Source organism: Stegodyphus dumicola, chromosome X2, assembly GCF_044657685.1.
Source record: "Stegodyphus dumicola isolate Sdum_Otavi_A_Nest chromosome X2, ASM4465768v1".
Classification (NCBI taxonomy): Eukaryota; Metazoa; Arthropoda; class Arachnida; order Araneae; family Eresidae; genus Stegodyphus; species Stegodyphus dumicola.
Window position 1 is genome coordinate 96,774,279 of NC_140781.1, and position 15,201 is coordinate 96,789,479.

Genomic DNA, 15,201 nt, shown 5'->3' on the forward strand with positions numbered 1-15,201 from the left:
TTAGATTTTTATTAACTGAATTTTTAATTTTTATAACTGAATTTTTAATTCTGTGTGTGATATTTTACTCTGCTTAATTCTTCTTTTTTATTTTCTTCAGATAATGTTTTCAGCTTTAGGTATGCAATAATTTTCATGTTCTTCAGTTACCTTAACAGTACTTTTTAAATCTTTATTTAAATCAAAAGTATTTAAACTGCTGTGGTGTTTCTTTGCCATTAGTCTGCAGTAAAATAACTGCCGTTGTTTCTGTGGATTTTGTATTTCTACCTAATGCTATTATATAAATCTGGAATATTTTCTCCCATTGTTTTGAATTTTTACTTGTATTACTTTCAAAAAGTTTATTATTTGATGGCATTAATCCATCCATGATTAATTTAAGACTTTAAATAGTCTTAACTTTGTATGTTTATATATATGCACCTCCAATAAAATTAAATTGCTTGTACTAATGAGGAAGAGTGTTAATATGGATTCACAAACTGTAAACAATTTCCATTCGTATGCCAGGGTTAATGATGTTTTCAATTCGCCAGTGGGGTTTAAATGGTTTATCTTTGAGTAATTTTCACTAACATGTATCATTTAGTGTCATTTAATAGCAAAATGGATATCACATGTTTTCTGGTCTGCTGGCACACTAGAAATGTTGCTGTTTGTATATGTATGGAATAAGATCACTTGAAAATGGACCATCACTTACTTTCAGCATTCATTATCAATGGACTGTGGGCTTGGGTCAAAGCTGCATGGCAGGCAGTGCAAGAGAAACATATCCAAAGTTCTTTGATTCAATGCCATTTTGTATAGTTCTTTTTTACCTGATAGTGGTTTTATGAAATGCTAATTTTATGCTATTATTGTACTTGTACTGGTTTGAAATTTTGTTTATTTGTATTACCAGTAATAATATGTGGCATGAATTCCTTTTAATCTCATCATTCTTTCATGGTGTTAAAATTTCTACAAACATGAATATATATACCAAGGGTGGCCAAGCTCCTTGATAGTCCAAGCTATTTTTCAAAATTTGAAATTTTTCGCGAGCGGCAATTAAAAACGTATTTAAAAGGCATGCAAAAAACATATTAAAATTTTTTTACAGAATTTATATTTATTGAAAACATATAAATAAAAGTATAAAGTATGTGTATTGAATTTAAATATTAAAAATTGAACACATTTATTTTACGTCTTTTGATAATTCTTTAAAATTTAGTGAATAATTGGTGACAGCACTTCTCAGTAATTCTTTGAGATGTTGGTTAGCTAATACTGATCAGGGTTTGGATTTCACAAATTTTAAAGTGGAATAAAATGATTCTCATAAGTACGTTGTTCCGAATATTGAAATAATTCAACAAGCAGCCTTTTTGAATTTGGGATACTTCAATTCTGGTACAAATTTCCAAAATTCAGTAATCGGCATCGACCTTGTATTTTTATTGTAGAGCTTGATCTTCTTGCATCTCTATTAATTCTAATTCTCCTGATGCTTTTTGGGTCATAATTATATAGGAAATGGAAAACTCACGTTGAATTATGTTAATTTCAAATGGCTTCAGGAAAAAATCAAGAGACTATTTAAAATGTTTCAAGTCTTGAAATTTATTTTGGAATTACGTCAATATTCCTTCTAGCTTTTTTATATATTCGTTGAGTTTTTCTTGTTTAATATTGGAAATTTTTTTTTTTTTAATTCGAGGAAAATGGCAAAATGTTTTATTTTTAATGTCCTTTTGAAAAAGTTATAATTTAGTTCGAAAACTAAATAGACATTGTGAGAGGTCAGGTATTATCTTATCTTTCTCCTGCAATTGTAAAGTCAGAGTTTGCAAATGAGACACGTCAAAGTTTTCATTATGGAATCTAATGCATTTTTAATATCGACACCGCGGGTTGACTCTTGAAGTGCAACTAAATCTAATAATTCTTCTTTAACAACGAAGTCAGGTGAAACACGTATGAAAACTGCCAGTTGCAGAAGATCTGTGATATTTGTAGATTCATCAAGGGCTAAGCTGAATGCAATACAGTTCTTCAAATCATTTTTTAAATTATATTCAAGAGATGTATTAATTGCAGTTATGCGTCGTTCGGTTGTGTGTCTCGAGATGGGAATTTGCGAAATAACTTTGTGCAATGCTGCATTATTTGGATCTAAAACTTTAAGTACATCTTTCAAGTTTTTTTTAATAAACTCTCCCTCTTCATACGGGCCTTTTGCACGAGCATTATTCCAGGCAATAATAGAATTAGTTTCAGACACTGTATTAGCTTGATTGCTAAAGGTAATCAAAACTGACTGATGTGTATTTAAATTTGATTTTAAAGAAGCAAGTTTATCTGATCTTAATTTGGAATTTGGTGGATACTGATTAAAAAAACTGAGGCTCATTGGTTTCATTATGTCGACGTAAATTGCTAGCTTTATAATTTTTGACCATAGAATTATAAATAACACATTTCCATTATTGTCAATAAAAAAGAAATTCTCCTCCCAATCCTTATTAAAACTTCTGTATTCTTGCTTGTATTTTCTTTTTTTATTTTCATTCTGTATCGTCATATTTTAAAAGAGCTGGAAATAAATGAAGAAATTAAAAAAATACAAAATTTTGTGTTATTTAAACAATAACAACACCTGTTACATACTACGAATAAAGTCACGTCTCATAATTCACGAGGCAGTCGAAGGGGAAGAAAATCTGACGAACGGAACTGTTATGCCACTGTTTATGATCTTTCGCTCAGTTTTCGATGAGTTATATCATTCTGAACTTGGACGGAAATGAAATTTGTTACAACGTTGCACTTAATCTTTCATATTTGTAGTCAGTAATTTAAAAGACGTTTTGAAACACATACGGAACGATAATAATTTTTAAAAATATAATAACACAAAAGTGAAAAGGGAAGTCGGGTACATTTATCGAGAGCCACAAATAATCCTTTAAAGAGCTGCATGTGGCTCGCCAGCCGCAGGTTGGCCATCCCTGATATATACCAATATCTTCCTTAATACCACTGTCCACTTATACCACTGTCTTCCTTGATATTGCCTTTTATATTTATTTGTGCTTTTAGCGGCTTTTGTGCTAATTTTTATACTGAATATAGTTCTCTTCCCATTCGTTTGGGTAATAAAAATTTTGTTGTATTATATATTAAGTAATGCAATATTTTATAATAATGCTGAAACTTATAGTTTGCTTGCATAGCACCTTTCACTGTTGATATGTTACTGCACTTCGCATGTGGTATTATAAATCTTGTGCATTTATTTTAGTTACTGGAGAGCAACTTACCTCATTTGAGTGAATGTTTAACAATACCAAGCACAGCAGCCTCAGCTCTTCAAATATTTTTGGATATGGCAGCTGTTCGTCCCCAGTCTTTTACTGAACATGTACAGAAGATGAAAATGGCTGCAGAATTACAATCAGGAACTCTAGTCCTTGTCGCAAGAATATTAGGCATTATTGGAAAACTTAGTATGGTAAGGAAGTGTAATATTAATCCTTTAAACTGCGGAAATTAATACCCAGTTTTTTTTACATAGGCTAGACTGCTTTAGTACTATGTCAGTATGCTTAAGCCACTTGGTTATATATGTTGTGATGTAATGTCCGAAATTGCCTATTGATATATTCAGTCAAATTGCCATTAAATCCATGCAGTCAGATTATGGTAATCATTATGTTGATTTGCTCAAGTCTGTGCTGATGATCATTCCAAATGGTTTAAAAATTTCAAGCTGTTTATACTGATTTTTGTAAACGGATGTATTAAAAGTATTAATTTTTTAGAAATCTCATTAAACTTCAGTTTTAAAAAGTAACATAATTCTTTTGAAAGTTATTTATATCTTCAAATTGAAATAATCATTGCAATGAAGTCATCTTTTAATATACGTTCATGAAAAAACTGTTCAGGACCGTTATGTCCAAGGATTGGCATTTCAAAATTATGCTGAACAAGTTTATACCAATAAGAGAAAAAGTAAATTAAGTATAAAAATGTTAAAAATATGTTATCTTTTACCCAATTTAGCAGCATTGCTGTGTCATGCTGAATATAATTTGATCCTGGTTCTCTGAATGATTTATTTCCCTCTACTCTCTGTCATTTCATTAAAAAAAATAGAAACATAATAATGATTTAACGTAATGAAAATACTGTTGTGGTTTCATATTTCAAATGTGAAAATAATTTCAGTTGGGCATTTGATTATTATTTTTGCTACAAAATATTACAGGCATGAAAGTTTTCCGCGTTTTCACGGAATTCCGCTTTTTTGAACGTCAGCCGGGCTGTTTCTGAGATCGAGGTAGAACCGTTGAGAAATCGCGACCGGCAAATGTGTGTGCGGGGGGGGGGGGGGGGGGGTAAACGGAGGACACGCTCTCTCCCTCTTTTCTTTGTAAAAAACTTTCCATCATGCCAGAGATCGCGAAATACGTTGTTTTACATCAAGGCGAAGTAGGTGGGGCTTATGTGGAAAGGCGGAACTAGATGCGTACAAATATCGAATCAAAGAAGAGCAAGCAACCGTCAAACAAGAGATGACAGATGACTTCAGTAATTTCAGCGATCCATGCTGGTGCCATCTGTCGGACATACGGATAACCACTATCATTCTCCAGTACACAAAACTGTGTAAAAATTTAAGGAATGCTCATAAATTGTACAAAGAAGAGCTAGAGATAAAAAAGGAGGAGCGAGAATCTAAAAAAAAAGGCAATTAAATATTGCAGAAAATAAAAAAGTATCAATGTATCAAAAGCTGCTGAAAAGAAATTGAGACTAGCTCGCAAACGGAAATTAGAAAAGTTGGCTGCAAAAGTAGCAAAAAAGAAAAAACTTTTTGCCTAAAAATTTTTAATCAGGATCGAGTGAGACAGACAAAATAGTTATTTTTTAAATTCCTCCTTTAACTATATGTTATGTTATTTTGTAACTATATTATGTCACATGACTACTTTTTCTGGTGTTATATAAAGTACTGTTTATTGAACTAAAAGTGAAGATAATTGAAAGCTATAGTAACAGTTATATATATATATATATTATCTTTAAAACTTGTCATTGCCTGGAAATGGGCAGTAATATATAACATAAATATGTATATTAGTGTGTTGTAATGTTGTGTACAGTATTCATGTATCAACTGTTAAATTAAGTTACAAAACTGTTAAGTTTCTGAAAAGAAATTGAGACTAGCTCGCAAACGGAAATTAGAAAAGTTGGCTGCAAAAGTAGCAAAAAAGAAAAAACTTTTTGCCTAAAAATTTTTAATCAGGATCGAGTGAGACAGACAAAATAGTTATTTTTTAAATTCCTCCTTTAACTATATGTTATGTTATTTTGTAACTATATTATGTCACATGACTACTTTTTCTGGTGTTATATAAAGTACTGTTTATTGAACTAAAAGTGAAGATAATTGAAAGCTATAATAACAGTTATATATATATATATATATTATCTTTAAAACTTGTCATTGCCTGGAAATGGGCAGTAATATATAACATAAATATGTATATTAGTGTGTTGTAATGTTGTGTACAGTATTCATGTATCAACTGTTAAATTAAGTTACATAAAGAGCATCTTAAAGTAGGTTAATTCATTACAATCTCTTGGTGATTTACTGGGTTTTTTTTAACAAGTGGAAGATAAAATTAATAGCAAAATAGTAAGTACAAGTATTATTTTAGTTTAATTATATGTATATGTTTAATACTTTTTATATCAAAAGGTTGATATTTTATTAAAATTTGTTTTTTAGGTGGTGCATGCACACTTTGTTTTTTTGTGTAATTTTGTGTCCGCGCGTTGTTCAGCTTTTTTTGCCAACATGCCTGATATTACTACTTCTGTATATTTTGACTTAGCTCACTTGTGCAATTGTAAATGCAAGACTGAATTTTATTGTGATGACAATTGCAGGATTACATCTGGCATGGACTTTGAATGGTTTATTGCAACAGCATGACTTTGCCTATCAGAATGATTGAACTGAAGAGAGAATAAATTGAGAGACAAATTGCCAGTCAAATATTCATTTATTAAATAAAAGCAGTTTCAAATTAAAAGTAAAATACACTTTGTGCCTAAAGAACTTTTTATCCATTGCAAAAGTGGTGCGGTATTGTGAAAAGAATAATTGGCAGGAGTGATATATAATTTTCAAATATTGTGTAGAACATTGAGCCTTTTGCTCATAATATATCATTAATGTCCCAAATCTCAGGATCTGTGAGCCAAAGCAGGCCAGGCTGATTGTCATTTGACAGCTGGCATTTGAAGCTGGTAAGTAAGCAAAAAGTATTAGAATTATTCTACTTAGGTGTAAGGTATAGTGAATGGAAGATAAGGGAACTTTCCTCAAAACTGCACTGCATTTTACAATTTTATTTTGATGCAGGCACAAATGTTTTGTAGGTTCGTGTAGAAATTTGGGCTGTTAATGAGCAATACACGTAATCTGAAGCAACAGCCAGAAGATTGCTTTTGTTTAGGCTATTTCGATCAAGATTTTATTGGATCTTGATCGGTTGGATATTCAAGATGATTACTTAAGATGTGCAGACGTTTCAAGCTGCTTCTTTAGATTATCTTATCTGTCTGGTGGCAGCTGTTGATGCTGGGTAGAATTATAGATTTGGTCCTGTACTGGTGACAGAGCAGTCACACCTAGCAGTTCAAAAGAAATAACCGAAACTTGTCAGCAGAAAGAAAGGGTGCCATGTACCCCACTAACAGTGCCTGATCTTTCAGCCTTTCTTATGAGTGATGAATCATTTAACAGAATTTGTATTGTACATTACATTAAAAAGAATATAGTTTACATTTAAAGGCAAAAGGAACCCCATCAGTGGACATTAAGAATAAATTATAGACATGGTTACAAAAAATAAAAAGATCACCGAAGAAGATGTTTTTGAATGGATGAATTCAGAAACCAAGTAATGGGATAAATAATATTAATGTAATAAAACAGATAATGTGAAAATTAGACCTGATGAAGCCTTCAGTAGAGTTCTTTCACATATTTAGAGCAGCATACTAGTATTTAAGCTATGGATCTTTTGTTGTTCAAAACTACTGTGATCATGCCATGGCTGGGAGTTTCAGGACTACCACAAAAGAGGTAAATAGACTTTCTGGAAGGGGGCTCATAATTTTTTAATCCTACGCCCGTTCACAGCACTTCTGCCATTAAGCAACGAGCAGCCTAGGAAAATGAAGAAGAATGAAAATAAGAATTAAAACTAGCATCAAAAGAGTTGTCATCAAATTAAAAACTTTAAAACAATGGGGGCAGTTCTTGAGATGGTCGCCATCCATGTCACTTTGAAGGCATAAAAAGCAACATGCCCTTTGGCATAAATATATATACGAGGGCTATCCAGAAAGTAGATTACGTTTTGGAATAAAGAAATAAACAAAGTATAGGAAAAAAATTTTATTATATACAGATGAAAGCCACACTCAAATACTACTTTTCTACATAGTCACCATACAAATTAAGGCATTTATCGTAGTGATGTACGAGCTTGGAAATTCCTTCGTCGAAAAATTCGGCCGCCTGCGCCTTCAACCACTTCGTTACCTCTTCTTGCAGCTGTGCATCGTCATCAAAACGCTGCATAGCCAGCCACTTCTTCATTGCTGGGAATAGGTGGAAGTCGCTCGGTGCCAGGTCGGGACTGTACGGCGGATGAGGAAACAACTCCCACTTAAAAGATTCAAGAACTTTACGAGTGACATTTGCCGTGTGGGGCCGGGCGTTGTCGTGAATCAACAAGATCTTAGAGCTCAACATTCCTCTGTGCTTGTTTTGAATTGCTCTTCTGAGTTTTTGGAGAGTTTGGCAATACCTTTGAGAGTTTATTGTAGTGCCTCTTTCCAGGAAGTCCACCAAAATTACACCTTTTCTGTCCCAAAAAACAGTCGCCATCATCTTCCTTGCCGACATTGTTTGCATGCATTTCTTGGGTTTTTGGGGAGAAGTTGTGTGCCCCCACTGCATTGATTGCAATTTCGTTTCACAGTTCACATGTTTCACCCATGTTTCGTCACCAGTAACGATGCGATCGAGTAAAGAGTCACCATCCTTATGGTAAGCGTCCAAAAAGTTCAACGCTGCAGCCATTCGCTGATTTTTGTGGTCCTCTGTCAAGATTTTTGGAATCCATCTTGCACAAAACTTGTGGTAACCAAGCTTTTCGCTGATGATTTCGTGCAACAAACTTCGCGAAATTTGTGGAAAACTCAAAGAAAGTTCCGTTATTGTGAAATTTCGATTTTCACGGACTTTAGCATCGACTTTTTCGAGAAGTTCGGCGGTCACTATGCTGGGTCTCCCACTTCGATCTTCGTCGTGAACATTGGTTCGGCCATTTTGAAATCTTATGACCCACTGACGCACTCCACCTTCAGTGATAATGTTGTCCCCATACACTTCACGAAGCTGCCGATAGATTTCTATCGGTTTACAGTTTTTTGCAGTCAGAAACCTTATTACTGAGCGCACCTCGCAGCTCGCGGGATTTTCAATTAACGCAGACATTTCAAACCGTCACAGTATCTGAACGGAGCACAGCACGAACCTCTCACTAGCACGGCTAGATGCAGACTGAGCTGCGCAACGCTCTGACCCCAAGATGGCCGCGCTAGCCCCGCCCCTAGTGGACACAGACGGAAACGTAATCTACTTCCTGGATGGCCCTCGTAAAATATGAGGAGGCGACAAGCTTCCTCATAAAAATACATATGAGAAATTTGGTAAAATTTCACAATTTATACAAATCTTGAAGTCTTTTATTCCAGTTTTTCCACAAGTACCTATATGTTGGGCACACTTGGATGGTTACTATGTGAAACAGATTTAAACAAATTTTATTTATTGATAAAAGCATACTTGCCAATACCTTACGAATTTTTCGTAATTTTTACGAAAATGCGCTTGTCTACGATTTTACGATCGTAATCCATTTTTTACGATTTTTTTCCTTTTTCAAGTGTTTTTAGTGATTTTTGTCGAAATTTTAGGATTTTTCGCCAATTCAGCAATTTTCGCCAATTGCATCGTGTTTTACCGCCAACTACCTACTACTCCAAATCCAGTAACCTGCGGTTTCTCCCAACTCGCCGCTTAACCAGCCAATTCAATGCGCTGAACTTGTTTCTCCCACTCTTTTCTTTGTGGGTGCTAGATTATTTTTTCGCGTTCACTTCAGCAGCAAGGGAATTACTCAGCTCGGACTCAGCGAGCGTGGATTGTCGCATTCTGTTTTTTATTGTTTGCACGTGCTACGAATTTTCTTAATACGTTGTTGTTACGAAATGAGTTCAAAAAAACCGTATTCTCAATATTTTCGGCCTGCCTACAAAGCCGAATTTCCAACAATTAAAGAATCCTTCAAAGGAAATAACTATGCATTTTGCAATGTGTGTGTGTGTGTGACTTTATAATAAGTCACGGTGGAAGAAGCAACATTGGGAAGCATGTTAAGTCTAAAAAGCATGAAGTTAATGCTTCGGCTTCGACAACGTCAAAGAAAGTGGATGATTTTTTTCGTATTAAGATGTCGATGTCATTTTGGCCAAGTGTTTGTTTACTGCATTCCTCATCGAACACAACGTGCCGCTAAGCGCTGCTGATCACGCCGCGTATTTCCAAACCCTACCCCACTTTTCGAATTTTTGACGTCATGGACAAATCGACTAGTTTCGCCTGGATGGTAATTCTTGAGCATGCGCTGAAGGGCGTAAACAGAACTTGGGCTTCAACTTGTAAACAGTATTAAATATATTGTCTGAAAGTGCATTCGTTTATGCAATTGCATAATTTTACTGTTTCTGTAATAAGAAAACTTCATTCAGATAAAATTTATTTTAATATTATTATTATCTTGGTATAGGATTATACGAAATGCTGAATACTCTAGGCACTATCGTAATCTTCTCATAACCATTCCACATTGTATTTTGCCTTATCATTGTAAAATGTATTGTATTATAAAGATTAAAGCAAAGCAAATTACTTTGTTAGAAATGTGAATGTTCTAACTGATTTTTCTTTTTTATCACTTATTATTTGAAAACACATTCATATTTGACAAATACTTATCTCCGCTGGAAATTTTTTGATTCTTAAAAAACTATACTTGTCAGTAATGTAATAAAAACTCACTAATCTACTGCTTCATAGATCAATATAACAACGAATTCAAAATGTTTCAAAAACATTTCGGAAGCACTTCCGCAAAGAACCCGGTAAATGTAATGGCGATAATAGTTCAAACCTGGTAACCTGGTTGTTCGAAGTATGCAAACACTCCTCTTGCGTTTATTTTGTTGAATTATCACTGTCTTTGTTCGCATTTGCAGATTTATATTATTCTTCTCTTATTTATTATTATTTTTTCTGAAATTTTTAACATTGAATAAATAGAAATATTTTTGTAGATAGATGCCGGTTCTCGGTTCGGGATGAAAGGAGGGGTGAATGCTAATTTGTAACACACCCTTTTATTTTTATTATTGGTAATTGTCATCTAAAATTCTGAGAATAAATAAATTTTTATGGCGTAAAATTTGAACAAGATAATATATTAATGCTTTTCTAACAATAACCTTTCAGAGGATGGCAGGTGTGACATAAATAGATGATTAAATTGAAATAAAAAATTATTATTGATTATCTAGGATGACAGAATAGTTTGATGCATTACCATGGTAATCAAAATTAGCAAACTACTGCTGGAGTAAAGAATATATTGTTTTCTGTGTTAACTGGAATTTAAGACAAATTTTTTTTCGTATATCGCGTTTAACCGGTTAATTTCAGTATATTAATACTAATTTATATTTTTAAATGAATTTTTATTTCCGTTATAAATGCTCATATGCTTAACATATTCTTTTCTGTGCTAACTTGAATTTAATACAATTTTCGTATATCACGTTTAACCGGTTAGTTTTACATCTACATGCTTATTATCTGTGAATTTTTACTACAATATGCTTAATATATTGTTTTATCTGCTAACTTGAATTTACATGCACTAAAATTCACGTTTACAAAATATCACGTTTACGGCTCGGATCATCGTCGATGAACTGCGAGCTTGGCGAGTAAAAATGCAACGGCGCCAACAGGTTCTTTCCCGAAGCGCCAACGGGTTCTCTGCGGATGAAAACCCAACATTTCCTTGTTGATGTTGGGATCCCAACATTTCCCGCACTATTCACCATAATAGTCGGTGGTAGTGTATATATTTTTGTTTTCTTTTTATTTAGCCAAGATTTTACTTCATTTTCTTTACTTATAGATTTACTTATCAAATTACAAAGCGCTATGGACTTTGTTCCTGCCAAAGCAGGTAGACTTTATGTGTAAATAGTTTTTACTCTTGTGAAACATTTCAATGTACTGCAAATTGTGTTTTTGATCATTTTACTTGCCAGTTATTGCTTATCAGAAGAATAACTTTTATGAAATTTTAAAAATGCCTTACAATACATCCTGCAAGAGTTGGCGCAACCAGAGCTCCAGTCAACAAAAATGTTTTAGATCCCTACTAATAGATGGCGTCGCACGAGCACCTCATTTGTTCAAAGTTTACTTATTCTATGAGCGGCGGCACAGGAGCCTCCGTCGCTAGTAATCTCTGAGTTCTAGCACAGCATGTGAACAAGTACTTCCATATTATTGGATACAACTTACTCGATTCTTCAAGCATATAAAAGTCAAGCATCATATATTGGTAAAGGCCGTTTAATGGTCGATTGCCTAAGTGATAAGACATAGACATAGACATCTTCGAATAGCAAAATTATTTCTATTTCAGTGAGAAATCCACTTTCAATGCTTATATAACAGAAAAATGTAACATAAGCATTTTAGAAGTTTTAAATATAAGCTAAAGGTTTACTGTACAATTTTATGTAAGAAACGTAATAATTTACTTTCATTCATTTTAAATTGGCATATTCCTTTCCAATAGATAACTAAAATTTTTGGCAAGATAGAGACTTCACTTGAACACACAGTATTCTGTCACTTAAAATATCAATTAATTGTGCTTTTTCATTTAGAAATACATTGGAATTGAAAATACCAAAGGCAAAATGGGTCACAGATCCAACCTAATTCCTTATTTGGGAATTTTTCAAAAAATTGTCTGTCAGTTTTATCATATGTTGTTTTAAACAAGAAATCTGTATTATTTTCTTTAGTAAATTCTGAAAAACATGTTTCTGTTGTTTTTGTTCAATTCTCCTTGCCAAAGTATTAGCTTAGTTTTAAAAGCTTCAAAATTTGTGCTCAGTATTAAAATGCTTAGGTTTTTAGAAAATGTCTACTATGTATCTGAGTTTTCCTAATTAATCATTATTAATGAATGAACTTGCTGACGTATGTTTCTTTTCTTCCAAAAATATGTAAACTATATTTCTCAAGTCAAAAATATGTCTCAGTATTTTTCTGTGTGAAAACCAACTTACTTTGGTAATAATGTCTCATATACAGAACTTATCTCATTACATGGTATTAAAAAGAGACAACTGTTTAGGATCTTGCCCTTTAATGTAATTAATTGCAGTAATAACATTGCAATATCTTGTGCAATTTTTTATCAATTTGCAACAAGAGCTTTTCTATGTGTCATACAGTGGTGGAATATAATATGGGGAGCAATTTTCATTATTAATCCTGTTAGTCCTTTATAATTAGCTGTTGCAGCATCATTAGTACAAACTGCGACACAGTGTCTTTAGGTAAGATTATTCGTTTCAAAATGTCTGTTAATAATTTCAAATATTTTCTCTCCAGTTGCTTTTCCTTCCGAAATATTACAACATAAAAAATACTCTACTGCGTCATCTTCAAAATCGTATCTCAGATAAACGATGAATTGAGATATTTTTATAATGTCGGTAGTGTCATCAAGTTTTATAGTAAAGACTGGATTTTGTATTCTATGGTGTCTGATATGACAGAAATTTGGTGAGAAACGGTATCTTTTTTTAATGCTATTGTTTTAAAATCATTAATATATTTTTCTGTATGCATAAATGATGTCATTTTAATTACTGAAGGAAGAATGAGCGATTCTCCAATTGTATGAGGTTTTTAAATTTTTTGCAATTAAATATGAAACTTTTAAGATGCCTGTAAATCCTTCTCAGGAACTGTTGTATATTTTTTGAAAAATACATTTTAATTTTTCATGCTCTTAGCTCATTCCTTAAAAAAATTCTTCAGATTTATTTACTTAATCTTTATGTTTAGTTTCTGAGGTACTTTTCTGTTTCACTGGTGCAAATCTCGCCAAGCAGACTTTGTTGCCAACAACATACAATATACACATAAAAAATGTTAACAAACGTTAGTTCTAAGAATTTTTTATTTTGAAGGCATAAACATTTTAATATCTTTTAAAATTTTGTAAAAAGCAAATAAATAAAGGCAATAAATTTGTAAAAAGACATTAAGAATTTACTGTTTCATGGCTCAACATCCTGATTTATCGGTTTGTATCACGTGACCCCACCTGATCTCATCTCATGTAAACTATGCTACAAAAATCTAATTCTCTCAGTAATTATCTACATTAATGACAAGTTAAATCTTAATTTGGAATGCAAGTTTAAATGTAAGAATTATTTCAATTTGTACGAATAGTTTACTCAGAAAGTCTTAGAGCATAAAATTTAACTATCTTGTAAAATTCTATGTAATTTTATGCCAGTACAATCAATCTGATAAGAAATGGCTGTGACTTGTTTTGTAAATGAGGCGTAAAAGGTTGCCAGCGAAGATAGGCGTAAAAGGTTTAGCATCAGTTGTACCATTGTTGGCGACTTTATGGTTTGCGCCGGCAAAACGGAAAAGTACCGTTTCTAAATGTGTTTTTAATTTCGCAGGTTTCATGCTTTCCATGTGCCAAGTTTTCACTGCATTTAACACACAATGGATATTTATTTTCCATTAATAATACAACATGTAAAACAGTATAAAATAAACTCTTCTTGATATTTACTCAATTTTTTTTTAGATGTAGAAAGAGAGCCAATGAATTCATTATTGTTTGCATTTTCTTTAATAGTTTTTCTCTTAAAGTTTCTCATTAAAGTTTATTTGATATTGGTCCATCCATCCCGTTTCTCTTGTGAACATTGGGTATCTATTTTGGGCCGTCATGAACAGAACTGCAACTAAAACAAAATTGTTTTTATTATCCTTCGAGACACTACTGAATTTTCCAATACTTAGGAAATATTATGTGCTTACATGACAACAAATTTGATTAGAAATAAGAAACATAGTTTATAAATGATGCGTATTACAATTACATGCAAGACACTACTAAGATAGTCGAAAAAAACTACATCTTAGCTGCGCGTATGCAATTGCTTTGAAATTCGATACGAGCTGTTTGGAAATCATCAAGCATAACACACAAATCAAGTGGAAAGCAATAAAATCAAAATTAAAGTATGGAAATGTTAAAAAACATCCAAAATTTTCTTCAAATTATGTATACCTTTTATTGTCAAATAAATTTCTTTGAATTTGGTGACCCCCCCCCCACAAATTTGTTCATGACACCCAGGTTTAAATTTTGTAAAAAAACAATACAAGTTATCAATTACATTTTGAAAAAAAAAAAGTTTCGGGCTTGTCTTCAACAGAACAGCATGCAATGGAGTATTTTCAAAAATACGGGAAAGTACGACCTATGTGAAAATTGATAAACAATGGCTGTCCAATGTAAAAAGTGAATTATGGTTTAATATGTTATGTTTATATCTTGTGTATTTTGATTATCTAACTAAATACAGAATGATCCATTCCTTCAAACTTCTGCTGGAATAACTGCTAGAAAATCTATGCCATTTGAGATGAACAGAAAGCAAGTGTTTTATTCTTATTCAACAATTACAGTACTCTCGCATAATACTTACAAAGAATAAGTTAGGTTATTTAACTAAAGTGCAATCAATTTTATTCCTTATTTACATGAATGACATATACCACAATGCTGTGTAGGCTGGTGACCTAGCGATGATGACTCAAAATGCATCTCCGCATTCAGGCATTCCTTACAAGAATATAACCATGGACTGGAGTCCTAGCTTCAGCAGGTACATTTTGTTGTGCTATGCAATCTCTTTGGGTCC

The 15,201-nt window shown here is 32.8% G+C and overlaps 1 protein-coding gene across 6 annotated transcripts in view; it reads left to right on the forward strand.

Moving 5' to 3' along the window:
- Positions 1–15,201, forward strand: part of melt (ventricular zone expressed PH domain-containing protein melted) — a 210,095-nt gene that overhangs the window by 102,144 nt on the left and 92,750 nt on the right. For all 6 annotated transcript variants that reach the window (XM_085809519.1, XM_085809517.1, XM_085809518.1 and 3 more), the window contains one exon: positions 3,293–3,502. In XM_085809519.1, the coding sequence (XP_085665645.1) occupies positions 3,293–3,502 (210 nt within the window). The remainder of the gene's footprint in view (positions 1–3,292; positions 3,503–15,201) is intronic.